The 21958-nt window shown below is 42.1% G+C and overlaps 1 protein-coding gene across 1 annotated transcript in view; it reads left to right on the plus strand.

Moving 5' to 3' along the window:
* Cntnap2 (contactin associated protein 2) overlaps positions 1 to 18346 on the plus strand; it is a 1911322-nt gene extending 1892976 nt beyond the window's left edge. The window contains exons 23-24 of the mRNA XM_058574358.1: positions 13720 to 13800; positions 17081 to 18346. Of these exons, the coding sequence (XP_058430341.1) occupies positions 13720 to 13800; positions 17081 to 17280 (281 nt within the window). The 3' untranslated portion in view covers positions 17281 to 18346. The remainder of the gene's footprint in view (positions 1 to 13719; positions 13801 to 17080) is intronic.
* Positions 18347 to 21958: the final 3612 nt, after the last annotated feature.

Here is a 21958-nt window from a genome sequence, read left to right on the forward strand (position 1 = left end):
TTTTGTTAATTTTTATTTGAAAAATAAAGTTGTTTCTTTAATTGGTATTTCCTAAACCACAGGTGAGATCAATTACCTTTGTATATGTGTATATAGCATACGCATTTATTTTTCCATGAGCTGTCTATTATATTCTTTATCCAAAGAGTTATTTATATATTTAAATCCTTTCCTATTGGTTTGCTGGTCGTTTGCTAATTGATTAATAAGGATTCTTTACATATTCAGTAAATTTAGCTTAATTTTTCCCCCTTGGTGGACCTGGCCCTAGAGCCAGGGGTGTCTGATAGTGAGAGGCCTTTGGGGCATTCTCCCTGCCCTGCAGAGGGAAGCCGTGGGACCAGTCATTCTGGCACCATTGGCTGAGCCTTCTCCCTGCACCTTTTTCCTGTTTAACTTGCCCTTCACGTGTGAGCTTTCTTCTGGACTTCCCGGTCTGTGACACTGGGTCTGGCTCTTCATGAGACGGAAGCAGACTTTGAGCACTCATTGAGGTTTTATGATTGCATTTCACATCTCATAGAGCTAACGTCCCTTTGATTCTGTTTGTTCAGAATTTTCCACTCCATCTTTGCACATTTACTTTTCCATGTGAACTTAAGAATTCCTATCTCTTTATTAGGATTGTCTAGAATTTTTACTGGGGTTGACTATGCATAATTTGATTACCTGTGACTCCCCATCGCACCATGCTGAACGTCTTTGTCCTTTTCCAAGTATGATGATTCGAGCAATTGTCATTGAAACTAATGTGTTTAGAATTATGTGGGGAATTAGTGAAGAAGGCAGGCTCAGCTGATCAGGATGAGGATTTGAGATAGTGTGTTTCCAGCATGCTCCCAGGTGATACGTTGCTGCTGCTGCTTGGGCCACACTGATTGACAATGATAAACTTGGCCTTGACACATTAACTGGTAGATTTCACCTGCACGACCACTTGAGCTCGGTGCTTTGTGTTTGAGTCAGTCTTTGACAACCCTCTTAATTTCTTTTATGATAATTGATCTAATTAGATTCCCTTTCTTATCTCAGATCATTTCTGTGACTTTATGTTTTTCTAGAAATTCATGCATTTTAATAGGTTTTCAAATTCATTTACATCGAGTTGAACAAAATAAGCTTTTATAATAATTTAATTTTCATTCTAGAAATTTTCTTTTTAGTTTTCCATATTGAATATTTATGTCATCCCCTGCACTCACACACACCTTTTTCTTCTTGATTAGGTTATCTTCTTTTTTTCCTTTTTCTTTCCAAGCAGCAGCTCCTGAATTTCCTTATTAGTTTTATGATTTTTGTTTTATTCTTATCACGTGCTTTTATCTTTATTTCTTTAAATTTATATTTGCTCTTTTTTAACTTTGTAATTTGAATGTTTAGCTCTCTTATTTTCATTATTGCTGTGTGTCTGTAAGTGTGCATATGTGTGTGTGTGTGTGTATGTGTGTGTGTGTTCTCTTGTACAGGAATATGAACCAAAGTCAGCACATCTAAGCTCCAAGCCAAATGCTCCCACTAAGAACACTTCTGCTGTCCCAACCCCACCTACAGGTGCACTGTCACTCCAGGTGCACTGTCACTCCAGGTGCACTGTCCTGATGTGGAGGGTGTTAACTAGGCTTTTATCTGAGGGACCTGGGAAGAGCAGAGAGACTGGCTTGAGTTGCCACAGGCTCCCCACATGCCTGAATGAGCAGACTGGCAGGCCTGAGTTCTGAGAAGCAGTGGGGGAATGTGCTCTTCCAGGGCTCAGCCACATTACGGAAATGACGTCACAAACATGGCTAAAAACGAAGGGAAGCAGGATCCTCCTCTCTGGCAGCTCCCAGGTGCTACTTCCTGGGCAGGTGTGCCTGGGCCAGGGGGCTGCCTTCCCTCGAAGCCTCTTGGGTTCCCTTCTAACAGCTTCCAGCTCTCTGCAACACCACCGTTAAAGATTCAAAGGGCACGAACATCTAGCTTTGGTACAATGTCTAGAGCCATTGTTTCTGCCTTTCTGTGGATTTTTCTTCATTGGCAGTTTTCCTGGGCCACTCTTTCTAGCTTTCTTTCCCTTCCTGCACTGCTATAGAGTGTGCGCCCTATTCAGCTGAGGATCCTGTCCCCTTCTCTCCAGACCATCAGCCCCCCAACCCCCACTCCACCTGGCAGAGCACTCAAAGATGCATTTCCGAGGTCTATGCCTGACAGTGTTTTCAGCTGTTAACCTCCTCACGTGGGGCTGGCTAAGTACAGGGTGACCCAGTGGTACCCGTTGCCATGGTGACTTCTCTGTTGATGGTAGAACCACTAACTCCAGCAGGATACAGCCTTCATTTTTGGCTCCTTTCTGGGGCCCCAAGAATGTTAAGCTCAGTGGTTCTTGTTCCCCCACCTTGAGGCCTCCTCCTGTACCCCACTTCTGAGTACCTTCTCATCTCACACAGGCAACTCTATGGCCTCCCATCACTGGGCTACAGGGACATTCAGGGTCGCACAAAAAACTCTCCAAATGATGAGCATCACCTCTTTTGCCAATTCATCATTTTAAAAAACACTGTGGTAGAATCCCTGGGTGAGTTCTCCCTGTCCCCAGGGAGTCCCCGCCTGTCCCACTTGGAAATAAATGCCAGTTCCACATTTGCTGGCAAATCAGGACCTTGTGTCTCTAGGCCTGTGGCCTCAAAAGTGGCAGAAAGATTATCCACATTATCTTTTTGAGCCACAGTCACAAGATTTTCACAGGAAAGTCGCTGTGTAGATGCAGATAATGAATAAATGATAAGGTGATTCATTCCTCTGAGATCTATGGATGATTCCACCTGCTACCATACTGTTCAGAAATGTCTAAAGACACAGTCAGATTCTGATTCTGCTCTCGAGTTTTTGCCTAGGAGCAACCAAGGAGCAACCATGAAAGGCTTTTAAAAAATTAAATCTATTTTACGTTAAAGTATAAATGTACATTAAAATCCATAAGAATGTGGGATGCAGTTATTTTGATGAGAGAAGATAAGATGAATCACTTTGAAAATCCTTCTTAGAAAAAGCTAAAAATGGTCTCAGTTGTGGGAAGCCATTCTCGCAAGTGATTAGGCACCTCCCTGATTGGGTGTGAGGCGTTCTGGCCAAACTGTGTCGGAGCTATCCCCACCCTCTCCAGGTCCAAGAGCCTGTCCATGTGGGGGTGTGACTGACCATTGATCCTGAGACCAATCACTGACCCTGACCTTGGAATGCTGCCCCCCTCGACCTTCATTGGATGGAATTTTCCCCTGAATTTCTTGTTCCCCAATAAAAGGCCACTCCCTGGCGTTCTCTCTCTCTCTCTCTCTCTCTCTCTCTCTCTCTCTCTCTCTCTCTCTCTCTCTCTCTCTCTCTCTCTCCTGCTAGTCCTGAGTAAGCCTTGCTGCCCCACCGGGTGGTTCAAGGCGAGAGCCAGAGGGAGGGCCGTCTGGGACCTGCTCAAAGAAAAAGGTAATTGAGTCTTGTGTGTTTATTTTGATCTCACTAGTTAACTTCTATGCTACGAACCTCTTGTATGAAACCAGCATGCTGGTCGCGCGGTGGACTCAGTCATTTACTTAGGAATTTTAACTTTTAGAAAACTGTAAAGGATACAAACAAAAGTAATGATGATTTTGTAAATGACTTCAATTGCCAAAGTGCTTTCAATGCAGTAACCCAAAAAAAACGTAGGCTAACTGGACATTTTTAGCCATATTTTAAAGATAAGAAAAATGCCTCCCAGAGAAAATAAATGCAATCTGTTTCCTCTGCAAATATTGAAAAAGCAGCAATGGTGTGATCTACCTGCCTGAACGGTAGAGCTACCTAGGGAGCTTTGTAGAAATCCTGCTAGCTGGTTTCCATCCCCAGAAATTCTTGCTCAAAAGTGTACAGAGAGTAGCACAGTCAGGTCTAAAGTTCAGTGGCCCTTGCTGAGTTAGAGCTTTTTCCAGCTTCCCTACCCCCCCAGTGCTGGGGATGGAACTCAGGGCCTCACACATGCTAGGCAGGGGCTCTACCCCTGACTGCATGCCCAGCCCTCCTAATGAAAAATTTGAATTTAAACATAAAGAATTCCACTTCTTTATTCTGATCTATTTTAGTATCTCCTTTTCCCATCCTTTAACTATGATACGGAAGTCTAGAATGGTGCATAACTTGCATACATGGAGGTAAAAATAGCTGGTGTTTCTAGAATGGTGTATAATTTGCATACATGAAGGTGAAATCACTACTGCTAAACACACATCTCTTTTTTTTCCCATTTTTTTCTCCCCCGGCCCCGCCCCAATATGGACTAAATCATCCTCAAGGCTGCTAGAGCCAATTAAATATTTTTTCACACTCTGTTGACATGAGGAGAAGAGAAGCTGTGACAGAGCCGTGGCTTGTGCTAGGAGCTTATCATATTATCTTTGTAACAACATGAGCCAGCACCAGGGGATCCGTTTGTGGGGAAGCACTAGGCAGCTTAATAACCAAGGAGAGTTTGTTTTACCGGCTCCTCTAATGACCATTAGCCCTTCCACAGACCAACAAGCAAAGACATTTGTCTTCTGAGGTCTACAGTTAATTCGAGAAGAAAATAGTTCAAACGGTAATGGAAATATATTGAGCATGGAGCTTTTATATTCAATTTCTGAAGTCAGCTGTCTTAGAAAAAGAGGCATTGTCTTGGGATTGGGGTGCTAATGCAACTAAAAAGAGTATTTCAAAACCAAGGGCCCAGAGGGGCATTGATAAAAGACTTAATATATGTGCAGAATTAATTTTTAAAAGCGCTTTATGTTTGCTCACTCCCCTTCCCCCGTAGACCACTCGGTGGAGCAGGATCTGCCCGCGTCTGCCATCTGGGCCTGCTCCACTGTGTTCTCAGCACCCTCCTCCTCCAGGTACCAGTTTCTGGAAACTTAGGAATAAAAAGGGCCAGTTTCACATTCTGATGAAATAGCAGCCGTCATGCAGACATCCCATAAATATGGGCAGAGCCTGTCCAAAGAGCAGGAGCATGTTGGGCACCTCAAGCTGGAGGCTGCAGCTTCTACAAATTGAGAGGCAGAGGCTTCAGCAGAAGATTAAGTCTTTTTTAAAATGCATTTTATTCTTCACTCTACTCCTTTAAAAGACATATGATGGTGACAAAAGCCAACCAGTAGCATCCAGCCATTTCCAGGAGAGCCATCTATAAATTGTGGCCTTTGAATTGATTAGGAACCTGCACAGAGGGGCAGTAGAAGGACCCTCCTCCTCGCCTGATTCCCAAAATGATGGCATGTGCCTGTCGGTTCCCACAGTGATGGAACTCATCTCCTAATCAGGTCTCAGATGACAGAAAAGTGGTTCTTCTCAAGTTCCCATGTCATAAATCCCAGATGTCCAAAGCTTCTCTAATACTTGCCCCATGGGGTGTCTCTTAAGCCTGAAGAGGATAGACCCAGGGTCTCCTGAAGACTCCAATCTGAGGACCATGCCAATTCCCTTCTACATGGAAGGATGAAGGATATCAGGGAATTCCTTAAAATGTCCATTTGTGGTTCCTCATTATGACCAGTTGCTTTCCCCTGCTTCTATCAGTATTTTTCTCAACCACCTTCTTGGAAACTGAGGCCATTTACACAATTCTGCAGACAGCCAATTCTGGCCTACACTGCTTTGCTGATAAGGGAAACCACAGATTATCTTAGCTGAGACTCTCGTAGAACAGGTGTGCCCACCAGGCCTGGTGAACATCCAGATCCCTGGCCAGCATTTCATAAAGCCATGGTCAGTCACTTGATGCACTGGGATATTTAACACACCATAATATGCCTTTTCCACCCCGAGTTGGCATGCTCCATCACTGCACCACCCCATACCAGGCAAGAATCATCAAGGAAACAAGAATGCTTTTCAGAAACCAAATCCATAAACTCCAGAAAAACAATGATCCAGGATTGTTAATAATTCATTTGTCTCATTTATGCCTTAGAATGCTTCGAGAACCTGAGTTCCACTGTCCAGATATTTTGCACTTGCTTTAGAAAACCACCTTGTATTTTTGTTTTGAACCAGGGAAGGTGTTCACAGACATACCTAAGATAACTGTTTATTAAACGCCTTACCCATTTAGCTTTAAACTTATCTTAATGTGGATTAGAAATAGACTTTCACCCTTACATGAAAAACTACAGTCAGAAGCTAAAGCAGTATTCCCATTCTAACTTTCACAACACTGAAAAGAAATAGAGCTGAAGGAAATGGAACCGTAGGGCATTCTGGCATCCAGATCATTAAAAGCACAAATGACTCATCTGAGAAGAAGAAAAAAAAAAGACAAGGTTCTCAGAAGGAATTATTTCCATTCCCTCTCAGGCACCACATTAAATTAAAATACATGCACACAAAGAACAGCTGGAGATAGGAACCACCAAGGGTCTCAATTAAAGTTCTATGATTCAAAGGGAGCTAGGTATTCAAGCACTCTGGGAGTCTATTAGAAATACAGACCCCCAGGCCCCACCCAGACCAGCTCAGTCAGAATCTGCATTTTAAAGAGATCCCTGTGATTTGCATGCTTGTTTGAAAGTTCTGAACTAGAGCACTTCCAAATCAATTTGCTTTCCCCCAAGATACATAGACAGGAAAGGGCCTAACGAGGCATAGTAACTTTCCCAAGGCCAAGGAACACCAGGCAACAGGGGCAAAGACTCATCCTGAAAGGAATTATTTGCTGTCCTCCCCACCGCCCCCCACCCCTGTCCTCTAGTGTGGTCCAAAACCCACAGAGCAGGAGAAATAGTGTCTCCCTAGATGGGGTCTGAATGGTAATTCCCAAATTTATCACATCCCCCCCCCCCCAGATTTGGGATGTCTTCATTCCCACACTCCTGTTAAGGTCCACAGGAATTTGGAAACACCCCAAGGCAAATAGGGACAGAAGTGACAACCAACCTCAACAAGAGGAGCATGCTAGTGTCAGTAGGGCAGCCCTGCACCACGCAGCCGCCCCATGGCCCTTGCTCTGGGGCTCCTACCTCAATGTGCAAGATGTCCAAGAGCTACAGGAAAATGCCAGAATGAGAAATCCAATGACGTCTCAGGTCCTGGTGACTGCAGCACCTGCCAGCCATGGGGCTTTGAGTTAGTCACTCTCTGTTGTGGTTTTCACCTGCTCTGATACAGAAAGAGGTGCAATCTGTCAACGCTGGCAGTAACAATCGATCATCTGCAAGTGCCCATCACATTATCCAGCAATAACTTTGACGATTGATTTATAAATAATTATAACCAAACATGAAAGAATGAACAATTTGCCCACCTGAGAAATAGCAAGACCTATTTGTCTAATATGAAAATAGATACTGTCTATCTTATCTTGGTTTATTTTCCGAAACACAAAGTCTGCGTGTCTATCAATAATGAGCTATATCCAATTTAAATACCTGATTATAGTTAATCTGACAGAAGAATGCAATGTCACCCTTGTCTGGGCACAGCAGTAAATCTTTTTTTTTTTTTTTTTTTTTGAAAGGCAATTAAGAAGAGTCAGAATTTCACTGAGAAACAGATGTCAGGAGGAAAGATTACAAAACGGATTGCTCTTTCAGTCCTTTTCACATAAAAGCTCGTATTTTCTAAATAATTATGACAAGTAGCAAATGGTGACAAGTTCATTTAGGCTGTTTCATTTCACTCAATTAACCTCTTTTGGTCACTGGATCTTAGACAATCATGCCAGTGGCTGCCATTCCTCTCTCATTTAAGAAGCTGGTGATGTCTGGCTTTTTAACTTCTCAAGTTAGAAGTCAAAGATGCAAAATTCCTTTACCCCTTGACATAGGAAATTCTGGTAGCTAGCTTTCTTGAGAAGCTGAAGTGAAGGATAAAGATATCAAATGACATCAGGCCACACAGGTAGAATCCCCATGTTGTTCAGCCTACGTAAAAACCTGCTGACGCTGAGAAACCTCTCCTCCCCAAAGCAGGATCAGCAGTATCTCTTTAAAATAAAAGAATGTTTCTTGTACTTTCTGCATCTTAGTGAATAGCCATTTGTTTTCCTATTTCTGAAATATCTGTCAATAGTGAATGGCCAGACAAATTAATTGGGAAAAAAAATTATTTTCTGCCATATAACTCAGATTTGAAAAGAGAAAATGAAATGAAAGAAAGAAGCTGAGAAGAATAAGGGTGTAGATTCATCATCCAGCCTGCCCTGCTGCAAAACTAATGTTGCAATTTAAATTAAATTATAATTAATAGCAGCAGTTGTGTTGAAGTGCTTCAAATTATCACTTTTGATGCTAAAGCACCAGTGGTTTCCATGGAGATCTCTTCTCTAGGAGATGTCAGATCCCATCTAATTGTTTCGTCTCTGATATGTGACAACCTGAAGCTTTTAGTGCCTTTCATTTGGGGAGGTTTTTATGGTAGATAATCTCAACTTATTTTTATGTGCACTTAAATGTGTTTTATTTGCAATTGGTTTCTGAGCCTAAAGTCTACAATTTTCTGTATTTTGAAACTTAGAAAATAAGAACAACAACCGCCGAAATTATCTTCTGTAGTAAAAAACGCTTTACTCCATCCTTCCTCCCACCCTTTCACAAGGATCAACAAGAAATTGGAAGCTAAAGAATTCAAATCTCTTTTTAATATTCTGATCTTACAAAGGCCTTTTAAGATGTTTCTAGTACTCAAGCACCTGCCTTGAAAGCTCTTTGATTAATTTCTCACATTCTATAAATGCCATCCAAATTTATATTCTGACAATGCTGTTTGAAAGCACAATTAGCACTATTCCTGGTCCTATTCTAGCCATAGTATTGTGCTTCTGTTATGATAATAACCCCACAGGGGTTCAGATGAAACTGACGTTCCTCCTCTTCCACCACATTGGTTCTGAATTCTTAGACTGGCACACAGCTCAACCGATGCTGCCATCATGTGGAATGTTCTCCCACTCAGCAGCTGAAAGACAGGTGCAGTCAGAAGCTTACTGATATCAAAAGGCTTTTGTCTGCCTCCACATTCACCCCATGCACAGCAGGAAAACAACCTGGCTTAGCAGATTTCCTTGACCATGCAACCATGCTGATTATTGCATAGAGATAGTGTAGACAGCAACCTGGAAAAAGAGGCATCTCCTGATGCCTCTTTATATATATATATATATATATATATATATATATATATATATATATATATATATATATATATATATATATAATGATTTAGAGACAGGGTCTCACTGAGTTGATTAGCGCTTCACTTTTGCTGAGGCTGGCTTTGAACTCGCAATCCTCGTGCCTCAGCCTCCCAAGCCTCTGGGATCACAGGTGTGAACCACCGTGGTACTCCACAATAAAAGGAAAATGATGGGGCTGGGGATGGGTCTCAAAGGTAGAGCACTTGCCTAACATGCATAAGGCCCTGGGTTCAAAGCCCAGCGACATGCAATCAATAAATAAAATAAAAGGAAAATGCTTCTAGGTGAAGTCCACTGTAACAAACCTCTTGGTATTTTGCCATTCTTACAACATTTTGCTTTGAGAGTTGTTCCACGGTCACAGAACCTTAGGTGTAGACTGGGCCCTAGAGAGCAGGCTGGGCGAGGAAACTACAGCCCAAGCAATGACTCTCTTCGGATATTCTTAGAATTTCGAGTCCTGTCACTCAGCACATATAAACTACCCATGTGGTAACTTGGGGTCTTTGCTGGAGTTTGGAGCTTGTCCCTCACCTTGGAGAGTCCTGGTGTGTCAGCTGCTGAGAGAAGGACACCACACTGGGCACCGCCCAGCACACAGCAAAGGACGTGCTAGCAAGACTGCCCTCCTGCTTTTGTGATAAGGCCTTTCGAGAATGGAAAGGAAGAGCAAAACAACTTTAGAAGGGGGATCCAACAGTCATTTATTCTATTCTTTGGAGGGAAGGAAAGAAGGCTCTTTCTCACCTACTTCCAATTCATAACCGTCCTACTCTATCTGTGTGATTATGAGGAACAACTTGCACTAGACTTGCTCACACAAAGTAGGCTTGGTTGTTACTTCTTGGGTTTTTTGCAACCTGGAAATGGAGGAAGGGAAAGGGGGTGCCAGTGGTGAGCTCTCTGATTGCTTCACATGTGCAAGTCAGAGACAGTGAAAAAGAACATCTGTGTGTTAGAGTGCAAACGTGACCATGTCTAAATATGTCTGGGGACCTATAACATATTTGCCTTCTCTGGGTGAGAAGGGTAGCAATGCATCTTGGGTGGGCTCTGAAGCCTCAGCCAGGCTGTTCACTAAGCCTGCTTCTGGGAGCAGAATCTCCCATCATCAGTTCCTCCAAAATTGTGCCTGCTGGCCTGTGCTGGGTAGAGAAGGGGAAGAAATCCAATCCTTGGGAGATGCAAAGGGAACATGGTCTGTGGGCATAATACTGGGGATGACCAGATGAACAAGAAGGACATGAGCAAGGTAAATATGCAGAAATACACACACTTCTGTTAGAAATTAAGTCAGTGCTGGGAGGACGCCCTGCTTGGTGGTTGGTTATCATCATTTGGTGACACTGGGCAATCCAGAAAAAGAGTGTGTCGAATACCGTCTGTGCTTACAGGATGCAAGTCGGGTCCTGAAATAGCTAATATCCATCTAGTCTACTTTGAATTAACATTCTAAATTCAGACCTATTCGTTATGTTTCTCAAAATATATATTTCTTAATGCTCCAATACCCTAAAATTCCTTAGTTCTCCAGCAAATGGTGGCGGGGTGGGGGACATGGAAGTTAGCAGAACAGAGCATGTGCCATAAACGAGCTTCGTCATCCATCTCAGCCGTATTTCTTGGCCACCATTTTTCTCTACATGCATTCCCAAGAGGCTCTTGGTAACCCAGGGGAAAGGACAGTTACAATGAAATATATCTATCAAAATAGCAATTGCTCTGCTTGCCAGAATAAAGTAGCTTTGCCTCAAGGGACTGAGCATTCCCATGCATTAAGACAACCAGGCTTAAGTTATAAATAAAGCCATGAAAACAGGGATGCTCCTGGAAAAAAAAAACACACACACACGCATACATACACACAACAGAATTCTGTCTTTGAATTTCATAAGGGTTTCTTTCGACCTGAGGGTTTTCCATTAATGGTTTTCTAACAATTACCAAAGTCTAGTGGTCAAAGAATCATTAATATCTTTTCTGTACCCAACATGTTCATTTCCTTTGTTGGGGAGAATAAGAATGCTGGTTTGTTTTAAGATTTTAGTTGAGAGTAGGCAGCTCACTTTTTAAATTACACTTGCATGGAGGGTGATTATTGGAGAGGCTACACAAATGTTTACCCACACTTAATGGACTGATTGTAATTATACAAGTCAATGAACATCCATTTAGCTCCCGCTAGTACATTATTATTCATTGAAACTGCAAACATCGTTAAGGTTGGCCCCTGCCTTTAGCAGGACATCTACCCAGTAAGGAGTGATAAGAATGAAGATTATAGCCATCAAAGAGGGTCAGCCACTTAATCTGAGGTGGCTGAGGATGCATTTAGGAAAGAGGTAAAATCTGATGCAAAAAGAGAGGAAAGGTAGACCAGGTGTCCAGATACCGAGCATCATCTGGGTAAGCAAAGACACACTGGCCTGAAGCATTGGGATCTGTTAACCCAGAATATTGAGTGGGAAAAGTTGCCCCTCGGGGAAGAGGCAGGAGAGAAATGCAGCCCATGGAGGCCCCCTTCCCCATGCCATGGAGTTCAGTCTCATCACAATCCTATCCTCTAGCTATTGTCACTCTCCTGGAGTCATCTCAGGTCACCTCTGCCACTATTTCCATACTTTCCACCATTGTTTATATACATCAAGGGAACTGAACTGGGGAGAGGCCACCAATGTCTCTAAGTACCTATGTTTCTCTGAAGTTTGGGGCCAAGGAGGCAAGGTGGGTTTTGGAGCAGAGAGAAGCCATGCTATGGTTTGTGGGTTGTGTTATCTGAGGCAGAAAAGTAACTTGTTTCATGGTGTCATGAATATCATATTATAGAATTAAAAAAACCACCATGGCATTTTTGTAACCATACCTAAAATATTTTGAAGGTTCATGTTGGGAGGCTCATGACCACCTGTAGAAGGTCAGGAGCCTTCTGAGATAATATGGACTATATACATCTAGGAAAGAATAATTTTCCTGGGAAGAATAACCAATTTAAAAAGAGAAAGGGCTCAGTCACACTTGCTGGTGGAATCTGAAGTCTCCCTCTTTGGTCGGCACATTTCCAGGAACCAGGAGGAGAAGGGGCCTACCCACTTTGTTTCTTTATCTTGGAGGTTCTTGGACGTCTCTAGCCAGGAATAAATTAGCCTTAGAAAACTAAGTCAGTCATAACAACTACTATATTCTTGGTGTATACACACTATATTACACCAAACATCTACTTTTAAAATATTTTTTTGCACTAATTTGGTGCTATCCAGCAACCATAGGTCTGCCTGAGAACAAGGTGGTTGTTTCTGTTTGGCTCAGGGAAAAGCTGCCTTCAATGGAAGAATTACCTTAACTTCCCAAACTGAAATCCCACAATGCAAAGTAGTTTTGAAGTTGAATTTGCTTGTATGAATTATAATAGACTCTCCACTGACCTACAGAAATACTTCAGGGTCTATTTGCTTTTTGGGTACTTGAAATTTGTTTTATCTTAGAGAAACATCTCAATTTAACAAAATGGTTTCTTGGTTTTTGTAACAGAAATTGATTCAGCCATTAATATTCTCAAAAAGAGAAGAATATTAATTCTTCTTTTATGAAATTTTGCCCCTTTACAAATTCATGAAGTGTATGGTGTTTTATTAGACCCATGTAAAATATTAGTTTAAGAAAGTTATTACATTTCAAACAGATGCTGTAAAAAGCTCATCTACCTTTCCAATTGTGTATGGAATCAAAGTGGACGGGAACAGATTTCAGGCAAACATAAGAAAACATAGTCAGCCTTCCATGCCTAAGGTTTCTGTAGCTGCAGTCTCAGCCAATGCAGATTGAAAGCATTTTTTAAAATTGCATCTGCACTGCCAGGCACAGCAGCGCACTGTAATCCCAGAAGCTCCGGAGGGTGGGGCAGGAGGATTGTGTGTTCAAAGCCAACCTCAGAAACTTAGCAAGGCCTTAAGCAACTCAGCAAGACCCTGTCTCTAAAGAAAATATTTTTAAAGGGCTGGGATGTGGCTCAGTGGTTAAGTGCCTCTGGGTTCAATCCCTGTTACCTGCCACCAAAATAAAAAACACACCTGCGTTTTCTTGCCATTTTTCCCTTGCATAACAGTATTGCATAAATAGCTGTTTGCATAGCATTAAACTGTGTTAGGGATTATAAGTCATTTAGAGATTACTAAAATCATACTAGAGGATTATGAAGGTCATATACAACGGAGTACATGAGTGACTAGAACAGCCATGAATCCGGTACCGTAGGGGTCGAGGGGTCCTGCAACCAGCCCCTGGAGGATCTAGAATTCTCTAGTATTCCTCCAATGAGCCAGTGTTTACCTAGGCCTGTGCAAAGAAGAACAGCAAGAACAGGGGTGGGGATTTCTTGGATTCTTTCAGGAGAAAAAAAAAAAAAGATGGGGCCATCTGAAATGGAGATTTCATTTGGGAAAGTAAGAGATGTCAAAAAGTCATATAAGAAATAGCTATCCAACTATTTGGGACTAATGGTACACTTGACTCTTATACTTACTTGACTCTTCTTTTCTCTCTTACAGCCAGTGCTGATTTCCCATATAATCCAGGACAAGGACAAGCTATAAGAAATGGAGTCAACAGAAACTCGGCTATCATTGGAGGTGGGTGACCGAGAACAGGAGTCTGTGTGCCTATTCACCTGTGGAAAGCAACGATTCTCAATAAAATAGTAGCCCAGGAAGAGGGAGGAAGAATTTTCTAGATTTTTATATCATTCATTTGTCATTTAAATATGACATAAAGTTATGAAATAAGGTTGAGAAATGGTGATAAATATAACCCAGCTACTTTTTAATGCTGGATTGTAAAAATGAGAATGTTAGGGTGAGCCAGACAGAATCAGAGGACTTAGGTAAGCAGCAGTGACAATACCCAGGACATTTCTTTAGCCTCTTCTCCTTTCACTCTCACCCTCTCACATTCCAAATGTTCCAGAACAGCTCACTAGAAAAATGGGAAGGAATTCTCCATTTGACTTCAGATATCTTAACAAAAACTTTGAAAAATCCAACAGCCAGGGTACATAAAATATTCCAGTCTGTCTTCCCACCCTGGGAGCTGCTGAGTCACTGACTCCCCTAGCACGGGCCCTCGGGCTTGGATCAGCATTGAGGGCTCAGTTGCCACTGCCCACTTCTCTCCCTGCTGCTCCTGATTCCTGCCTCTCTGAGTACAGCCAACGTCGTAAGCATATCGGGGACTTTAAACTCAGCCAGTTTCTTCCCAAGGGAAGACAGTAGACAGCTTTAAGAAACATATACAACTATAAAATTAAAATTTATTCAGAAGGGTGCTCACTTCACATTGTCCAAAGCTCAGGAACAACGTCATCAAAGTCCCCATCCTGATTGTTTTTTGCTCTTTGGCTTTTTTATAATCTACTTAATTAAAGCATAATGTTCACCTGTCAATGCAGCAGTGGGATGGCTTATGACCAATGGGAACACTCACATCCACCAGCACTGCAGCAGAACATCCCACCCTCCTGAGCAGACCTCACTGCCTTGTGTACACACACCACCCTCCCCAGCCCAGGCAACCTCTGGTTTGCCGTTTGTCACCATAGATGAGTTTTTTCTCCCTTAGCACTCCGTAACTGGAAATCTGAGAGCATGTAATGTTTCATGCCTTTCTTTGTTCAACTGACATAATGTCTTCGAGATCTACCCACATTGCTGTGTCTATCAATAGTTCATTTATTTTTCTTGCCAAGTTGAATTCCATCACATGAATATACCGTAATTTGTTTTATCCACTTACCTGCTGATCACTTGTTGGTTTGTTTCCAGACCTGGGCTATGATGAATAAAGCTGCCATGAATGTTCTTTGCACAAGTCTTAAGGGAACATAAGTTTTCATTTCTCTTTGGTAATTCCTAGCCCTGCAATCACTGGATATTATGGAAAGTGAATATTTAACTTTATAAAAACATCCAGTGCTAGCTTTCCATTGAAGGCAAGAACAACTTAGAGGAGGAAAGATTTATTTGGGGCTCACAGTTTCAGAGGTTCAGTTCATGATCTCCTGACTCCTTTGCTCTGGGCCTGAGTGAGGCAGAACATCATGGCAGAGTGAATCTGCTTACCTCGTGGTAACCAGGAAGCAGAGACAGAGAGAGAGCTTGAGAAGCCAAGGACAAAATATATAATTCCCCAGGCACACCCCCAGTGACCCATTTCATCCAGTCATGCCCAACCTGCCTACAGTTATCATTCAATCCATTTAAATTATTAATCCATCAAATGGGTTAATCCACTGATGAGGCTACAGCTCTCATAGTCTAATCATTTCACCTTCTACATTAACACAGGAGCTATGGAGGGACACCTCATATCCAAACCATGACACCGCCAAACCATGACACTGCCATATAGTTTTCCAATGTGATTAAACCACTTAACAGTCCCACAATCAGTATCTGAGAGCTCAAGTGGCCCCACAATCTTGCCAACTCTTGGTATTGTCAATCTTCATATCTATCCACTCTTGTGGATGAGTTGTTGTGTCTCTGTGTTTTTAATGTGCACCTCTATCTGATCACTTGTGTTGAGCATCTTTTCATGAGCCTGTCGCCATGGGTAAGTCTTTCATGAAGTATCTGTTAAAATCTTTCTCCACTTTTTCAATTAGATTGGCTGACTTCTATTGACTTATAAGTGTTCTTTTTATGTCCTGGATACAAGTTCCTGGTCAGACATAGGTATTATAAATATTTCCTCCCAATCTGCAGCTTGTTAAACTTGGTGTTGTTCAGGTGTTGCAGATTCTTACTGGTTTTCCGTTTAATTGTTCTATCAATTACAAACAGATGAGTGTTGGCATCTCCAGCCGTAATGGTGGATTGTCTCATGTTCCCTCCTGTCTTCATTTCACTCACTGTGGATGTTCTGTCAGGCATGCACGCAGTTGAATTCATGTGTCTTGGATAACTGACTTATCATTATCAAATGCTCTTTGTTCTTTTGAATAACCTTATCTGTTCTCTCGTGTTAGTGTAGCTACTCCACTTTGTCACTCTAGGTGTCTGCTTAGGACCTTATCTGCTACCTCCATTGTCTCTGTCATTTCTGGATCTCCTCCTGATTGACTGATTTTTCTCCTGGTTGAGTGATGTTCTCCCACCTTTTCATTTTTTTCTTTGCTTGCTTAGTAATTTTCTATTGGGTGCTAACATTGTTAACATTACACTACCTTTGGGGGTTTTATTATCTTAGTGTAATGAATTTTGAGGTTTGTTTGGGCAGGCAATTCAGTTTTAGGCAGCTTGATTTCAAAGTCCATTTCAAAGTTTTTTAAGGGGAAATTCTGGGTCGCCTCTACTGAAGGCCTATTTCAGCAAAACATCTTCATAATCTATAGAAAATGCTCTGGTCGTTTAGTGGTGTCCCTCCACTGTGCCTGGTGGAGACATGAGCATCTCCAGCCCTGTTCGGCCTATTGCTCCTGAGTCACTATTCAGCCACAGATCCAGAGACTTCTGTGCAGACCACAGAGCTCTTGCTATGCAGACCACATCCTCTCTCTCCTCTACCATCCATTGGGGGAACACTGTGTTTTTCTCATACAACCCCTCCCTACACTGCTGTACAGAAATTGCTACCAGCCAGAAAACTAGGAAAAGCATAAAAAATCATCTTTGGGGCTCTCTGTTTTCAGGCACCACCTGTTGTCCAGGGTCTGAAAGCTGATGCTTCCTATGATTTGTCGACTATCCTTGTCACTTTGGCTTGCCTTGGTTGTTCCTGTTACCCACCTGTGGCCCCAAACGAGCCACATTTCCCTTCTGTCATCGTCATGGTGATTGCTGTTTGGGAGTCTGCTATATGTGGGAGAGGGTCAGCGAGATGTGCTTAACTCTGGTACCTCTCCTGCCTCCACAGGGGTCATTGCCGTGGTGATTTTCACCATCCTCTGCACCTTGGTCTTCCTCATCCGGTACATGTTCCGTCACAAGGGCACCTACCACACCAACGAAGCCAAGGGAGCCGAGTCCGCGGAGAGCGCCGATGCTGCCATCATGAACAACGACCCCAATTTCACAGAGACCATTGATGAGAGCAAAAAGGAATGGCTCATTTAAGGGGTGGCGATTTGGCCATGGGATAGGGAGGGGGGACTTGTAGAGAGAAGGGAAAGGGACAAGAGCACCCCGCTTCATACTCCTGAGCACATCCTTAAAATATCAGCACAAGTTGGGGAAGGCAAGCGACAGAATATTCTTGAGACTGATCACTATAAAAATACTTTTTAATATTTCTTTATAGCTGAGTTCCCCCTTCCGTATCACAACAGAATAATACAGAAAATGCTTTTAGAGTTTAAGCAATGGTTGAATTTGTAGGTAATATCTGTCTTATTTTGTGCGTGTTTAGAGGTGTTCTAAAATCCCGTGGTAACAGGGCAAGTTTTTTACATTTTTAAGAGCCCTTAGAATGTGGATATTTTTTCTTGAGAAAAAAAAAAACTGATGTACATCCATCCATATGGCCTCCAACATCCTCTTCCTTTTGCATAGAGTCAACTTTTAATGGGCTGTCGTAGTAACTGGTTTGTGTTCATATAATATTTCTTTTTGTGTCCTGTAAATTGGAAAAGGGAAGAAAAGGGCAAAGAGAACCAGTTTTCCAGTTTTCAGAGACCTCACTCTCTGCCACTTCTCTGAGGGCTCCAGCCCACACAGGTGGCTGGAAGAAAGATGGATGTGATCAACACAACCGGAGAGAGAGAGGAAGAACAGGGAAAGGCGTGCACCTTGGGTCGTTGGTTTGATTTTCCATTGAATTCTATGAGATAATACTGTCCCATGTATGTAGTCTTAGATCTACTCAGTATCTGTAACTATCAGCTACAATACTGTGGTGACCACCTTACAAAAGATCTTTCCTGTTTTACCTGCAGCACATTATATATGTAGACACACCTCGGTGGGGAATTAGAGCCAGATCGTATGATTTGTTTGCTCTGTTTTTCTTTTATAGTTGTAGCAATAGTATGGACACTTCCTAGCGAATGCATATATTAGGTTGCTTTTCTTACTTTGCTTTAAATCTCAAGTTTTAAAACCCCTGTGATAAAATCCTAGCAGATAGAGCCCTCTGAATGACACAACACAATAAAGCCAAGTTATTATTGCTGTTACTCTGGAATCGTGTGGGAAACACTGCCATATTTTTAATCAACTACACCACGTGTTATTCCATCCAAAATAGACACACTGCCATGATTCAGAGCTCTTCTATGATGGACACATTTGAAGCTCAAATTCATTACAAGCCTGGTTGCTTCCCAGAGAATGGATATGTCAAGTCTATCACACCTCTTAACTTAACTTATCCCAAATAGCTCATTGATTTTCTTTGAAATAATAGAGTTCATGTTAACAGATGGGACAATGCTTCCTGTTGCAGTACCCAAAAGAGAATTTAATATATTTATTTCTTTAAAAATATCATGCAAAAGTTATTTCTAGAATGATTACCATTCAAGCCTCTTGTACTTAATAAGCTCTTCTTAAAAAAATTTGTAGACCCCGACATTTTGAGAAATTACTTATGCTCACTCTTTCCTGCTCCTCCATGAAGGAGCCTACGGTGAGGTTTAAAAGGTGTGGACACTATTTCCCATGGTCTGGCTCAGTAAAATGGAGATTCTAGTTGGTTAGATTCTGTAGGCCCAACTTATTAAAGGACATGAATTGATTGAATCATGGAAAACCTTGTTCAGAGCCGCCAATGACACATTATGCAAGTAGTGACCCATTCCAAAGGAGACAGTGGACCAGTCCGTTCCCCTGAGAGCCAAGGTAATGGGACAAAAGGGAGTCAATCTTGAGGCCTTTTCATGGTTTTTTGTTGACCTCAGACACTCTCACAAACACTTAAATTTCAGGAAGGCTTGATCAGTCCTCTATAAAATACACTGAAAATGGAAAAGTATTTAATCTGACTAAATATTAAAGCAATACAGCATTGACAAATGACATATTGAAAGCAAAGGCCATTTTATTTCACCAAGATGACTACCATTAAGGTTTCCTCTATGGATTCTCATATGGAAAAACAAATCTTAAACATTATGATTTAAAATTGCTTCTGATTTTTAAACCTATTTTAAGTATTTCTTTGGCACTTAAAAATTAATTTCCAGGTGGAAATTCATTGTTTCTTGCATTTCCCATAATCATCATATACTTTATGCATCATCTCAGCACTTTTCCTTTCCTCCCAAAATGGTTAGGAGGTAAAAGTCATCAAAATTAGCCCCTGGTATTAAAATGTTCTCACCCTTTCTTTCTCTTTCCTGTCTTCTTTCCTCTTTCTGCCACAAAAGGTGAAAAATAAGATCCAACCCTTCTCTCACCAAATTTGCAAACCTAGGACAATGAATGACTGCAAGGGTCAGGTGTTCTCCCACATTCCCATTAATTAGGACACGGAGACCACTAAGATACTCAAAGGTGGATGAGGTATTGAATCACCAAGTTAACTACCAAACAGGCACTGGAAATCCTGGCCTCTTGTTGGGATTATGGGCTCAACAAAAACACCTACCTTTGTTTATGAAGGCCTTATCTAGTACATTCTAAATGGCAACTTGATTATGTGAAGAAAATCAAATAACTTTTTTTCCAATTCCTGCCCTTGACAGCTTAGCACGTGGCAGCCTCGTAGCCATGACATGACCTGAACTCAGTGCTGGTCTTACCTGGTCATTCATATTCCCCAGGTCTTGATGTCTGACATCCGATACACCACTAACCTGGCAAACAGGCTAGTAGGAGCCTCTTCTGTAAGTGATGAGTATACACTTGCGCACACACACCCAAACACACACACACACACAACACACACACACACACATCCCAAGAGACTGTTTTAAAGTCTCAGGTAACATTGATGGCTGATTTAGGGTTGATGTACAAGAAACATCATCCTCATAGGAAGCAAACATCTTTTGAGAAGCTAGGAACAGGGGACTTTGAATGAATGCGACCTTCTCAAAATAGCTTATTCCCTGGAGCTCAAGAAAGTTAGCTCAGGAAGAAGGCACTAGTTTATTGCTGAATTATTCTCTGGCCCTTCTTAACATTTAAGAATGATTTTATTGAAGGGCTGGGAACAAGAATTTAAGGGCTAGTGTTAGACATGCTCCTCTTGCCCTACATTTGACAAGCAAGCATTCCTTAGCAAAGAAGCAGGAATTCAGAGCCACCAGAGAAAGAGCTGGCCTGGGCCAGAGAGGAGGTCTTACGGTTATTGTTGAACATTTGTTACACAGCAGCCCAGCGCAGACAGACACGTTGCAGCACTTCAGGAAGAAGCCAATGGTGTGGGCTGTGAAGATGAGAGGCTGAGGCAGTGTCAGGAGAAGCTTCCTTCCTTCTGCGATGGGATCTCTTCTTTTCCCTCCCTCCACTTGGTCCTCTCCCTCCTCTGCCCATATCACAACCTTGTCACAGTCTGAAACCTAACGGCCCCTTTATATCTCACATCTCCAGATAATTCCCACCTGATTTGAACCACTTCATATTTTTTGCCTTTTGCTATCCTGTTAAGCAATTTTTAAAAGGAAGACCACAATTAAATTAGCCAACCAATAATAGGTCCTAAATTGCTTCTCCCAGTAGAAACACCTGGTCCTGAAATAGGTGAGAAATCAACAATAGTGCACCCAACCATTGGACTAAAAATCAACAAACACCTGTTTTTAAATGATGTTTTGGTGAGAGCAGACCTCGAGAATCAGCCGATAGAGCCCCAACCCTTAATCTCCAAGTCCCTGAACTTCTGTCCCTCTTTGCTCTGTATTTAAGAAGGAGCTGTTTTACCTACTTTGTAAGCATTTGTGAGATGCCACTGATTCTTAATTATGAGACACTTTGAAATCCAAATATAAAGGCCAAGGCCAAAGGAGCTACTGAAGACCAACTTCTTGAGGTTGTAATTCATATCAAAAGAACCGCGTGGCCATGTCCAGGAAGTGGAAGCTTAGAGGGTGTGCTGCTCAACAGCCAATTATCAATCGTGTAGACTTCCAGGGAGCCAACGTGTCAACACTGGAAATGCACCACAGCCAAACGCCAGAAAAAAAGTGGCATTTTTTTTGTACATCAAGCCCTGAGTTCCCATCTGGATGTGGCTGACAGCTCACCTTATCTGCTCATCCCCCCACCCAGTGTGGTCAGACTGGCTTTTGAGTAAGTCAATACAAAATACAAAGGCAGCATTTTTATGTAACCTGGTGGCTCTGTGCCTACACCACACTTGCCTTGCATGGTAATGTTGGAAATTTTAAAAGTGCGTTTCTTTTACAGAACATTTTTGGCATACAAGTGGTATCTAAACTCATTATCAGTGAAATCTCGCACTGAGGAAAAACTGTCAGAAGGCAATTATGAATGTGTGTTGACAAACCACACATACTCACAGGCTTCTTTTCCAGGTGAAAATGTGCTGCAAAAACAGGTCTCCTCAGGCAGTCTGACCATGTCCAAGGCTCAGGTGACTTACTGGATGTTCCTGCCGGCTTCTGAGATGGCTGTGAGATATGGCAGTTCCTCCCCAGTAGACCAAGAAACCATTCTTGGTGTTACTGATTCTAAGTTTCGTTTTCTTGATTTTTTTTTAACTTTTTAAGTGAGCATGGTGACTGCAGAGATTAGAGCTGAGAAAAACTGGGCTAAGTATTCTTTCTGTGAAGTCAGTTAGGACTCCATCCCTGTGAAATTACACAAAATTTCACTCTCTACAAGCAACAGC

The sequence above is a fragment of the Marmota monax genome, unplaced genomic scaffold (genome assembly GCF_021218885.2).
Source record: "Marmota monax isolate L192 unplaced genomic scaffold, Marmota_monax_Labrador192_F-V1.1 WCK01_AAM20220418_F8-fsc00193, whole genome shotgun sequence".
Lineage (NCBI taxonomy): Eukaryota > Metazoa > Chordata > Mammalia > Rodentia > Sciuridae > Marmota > Marmota monax.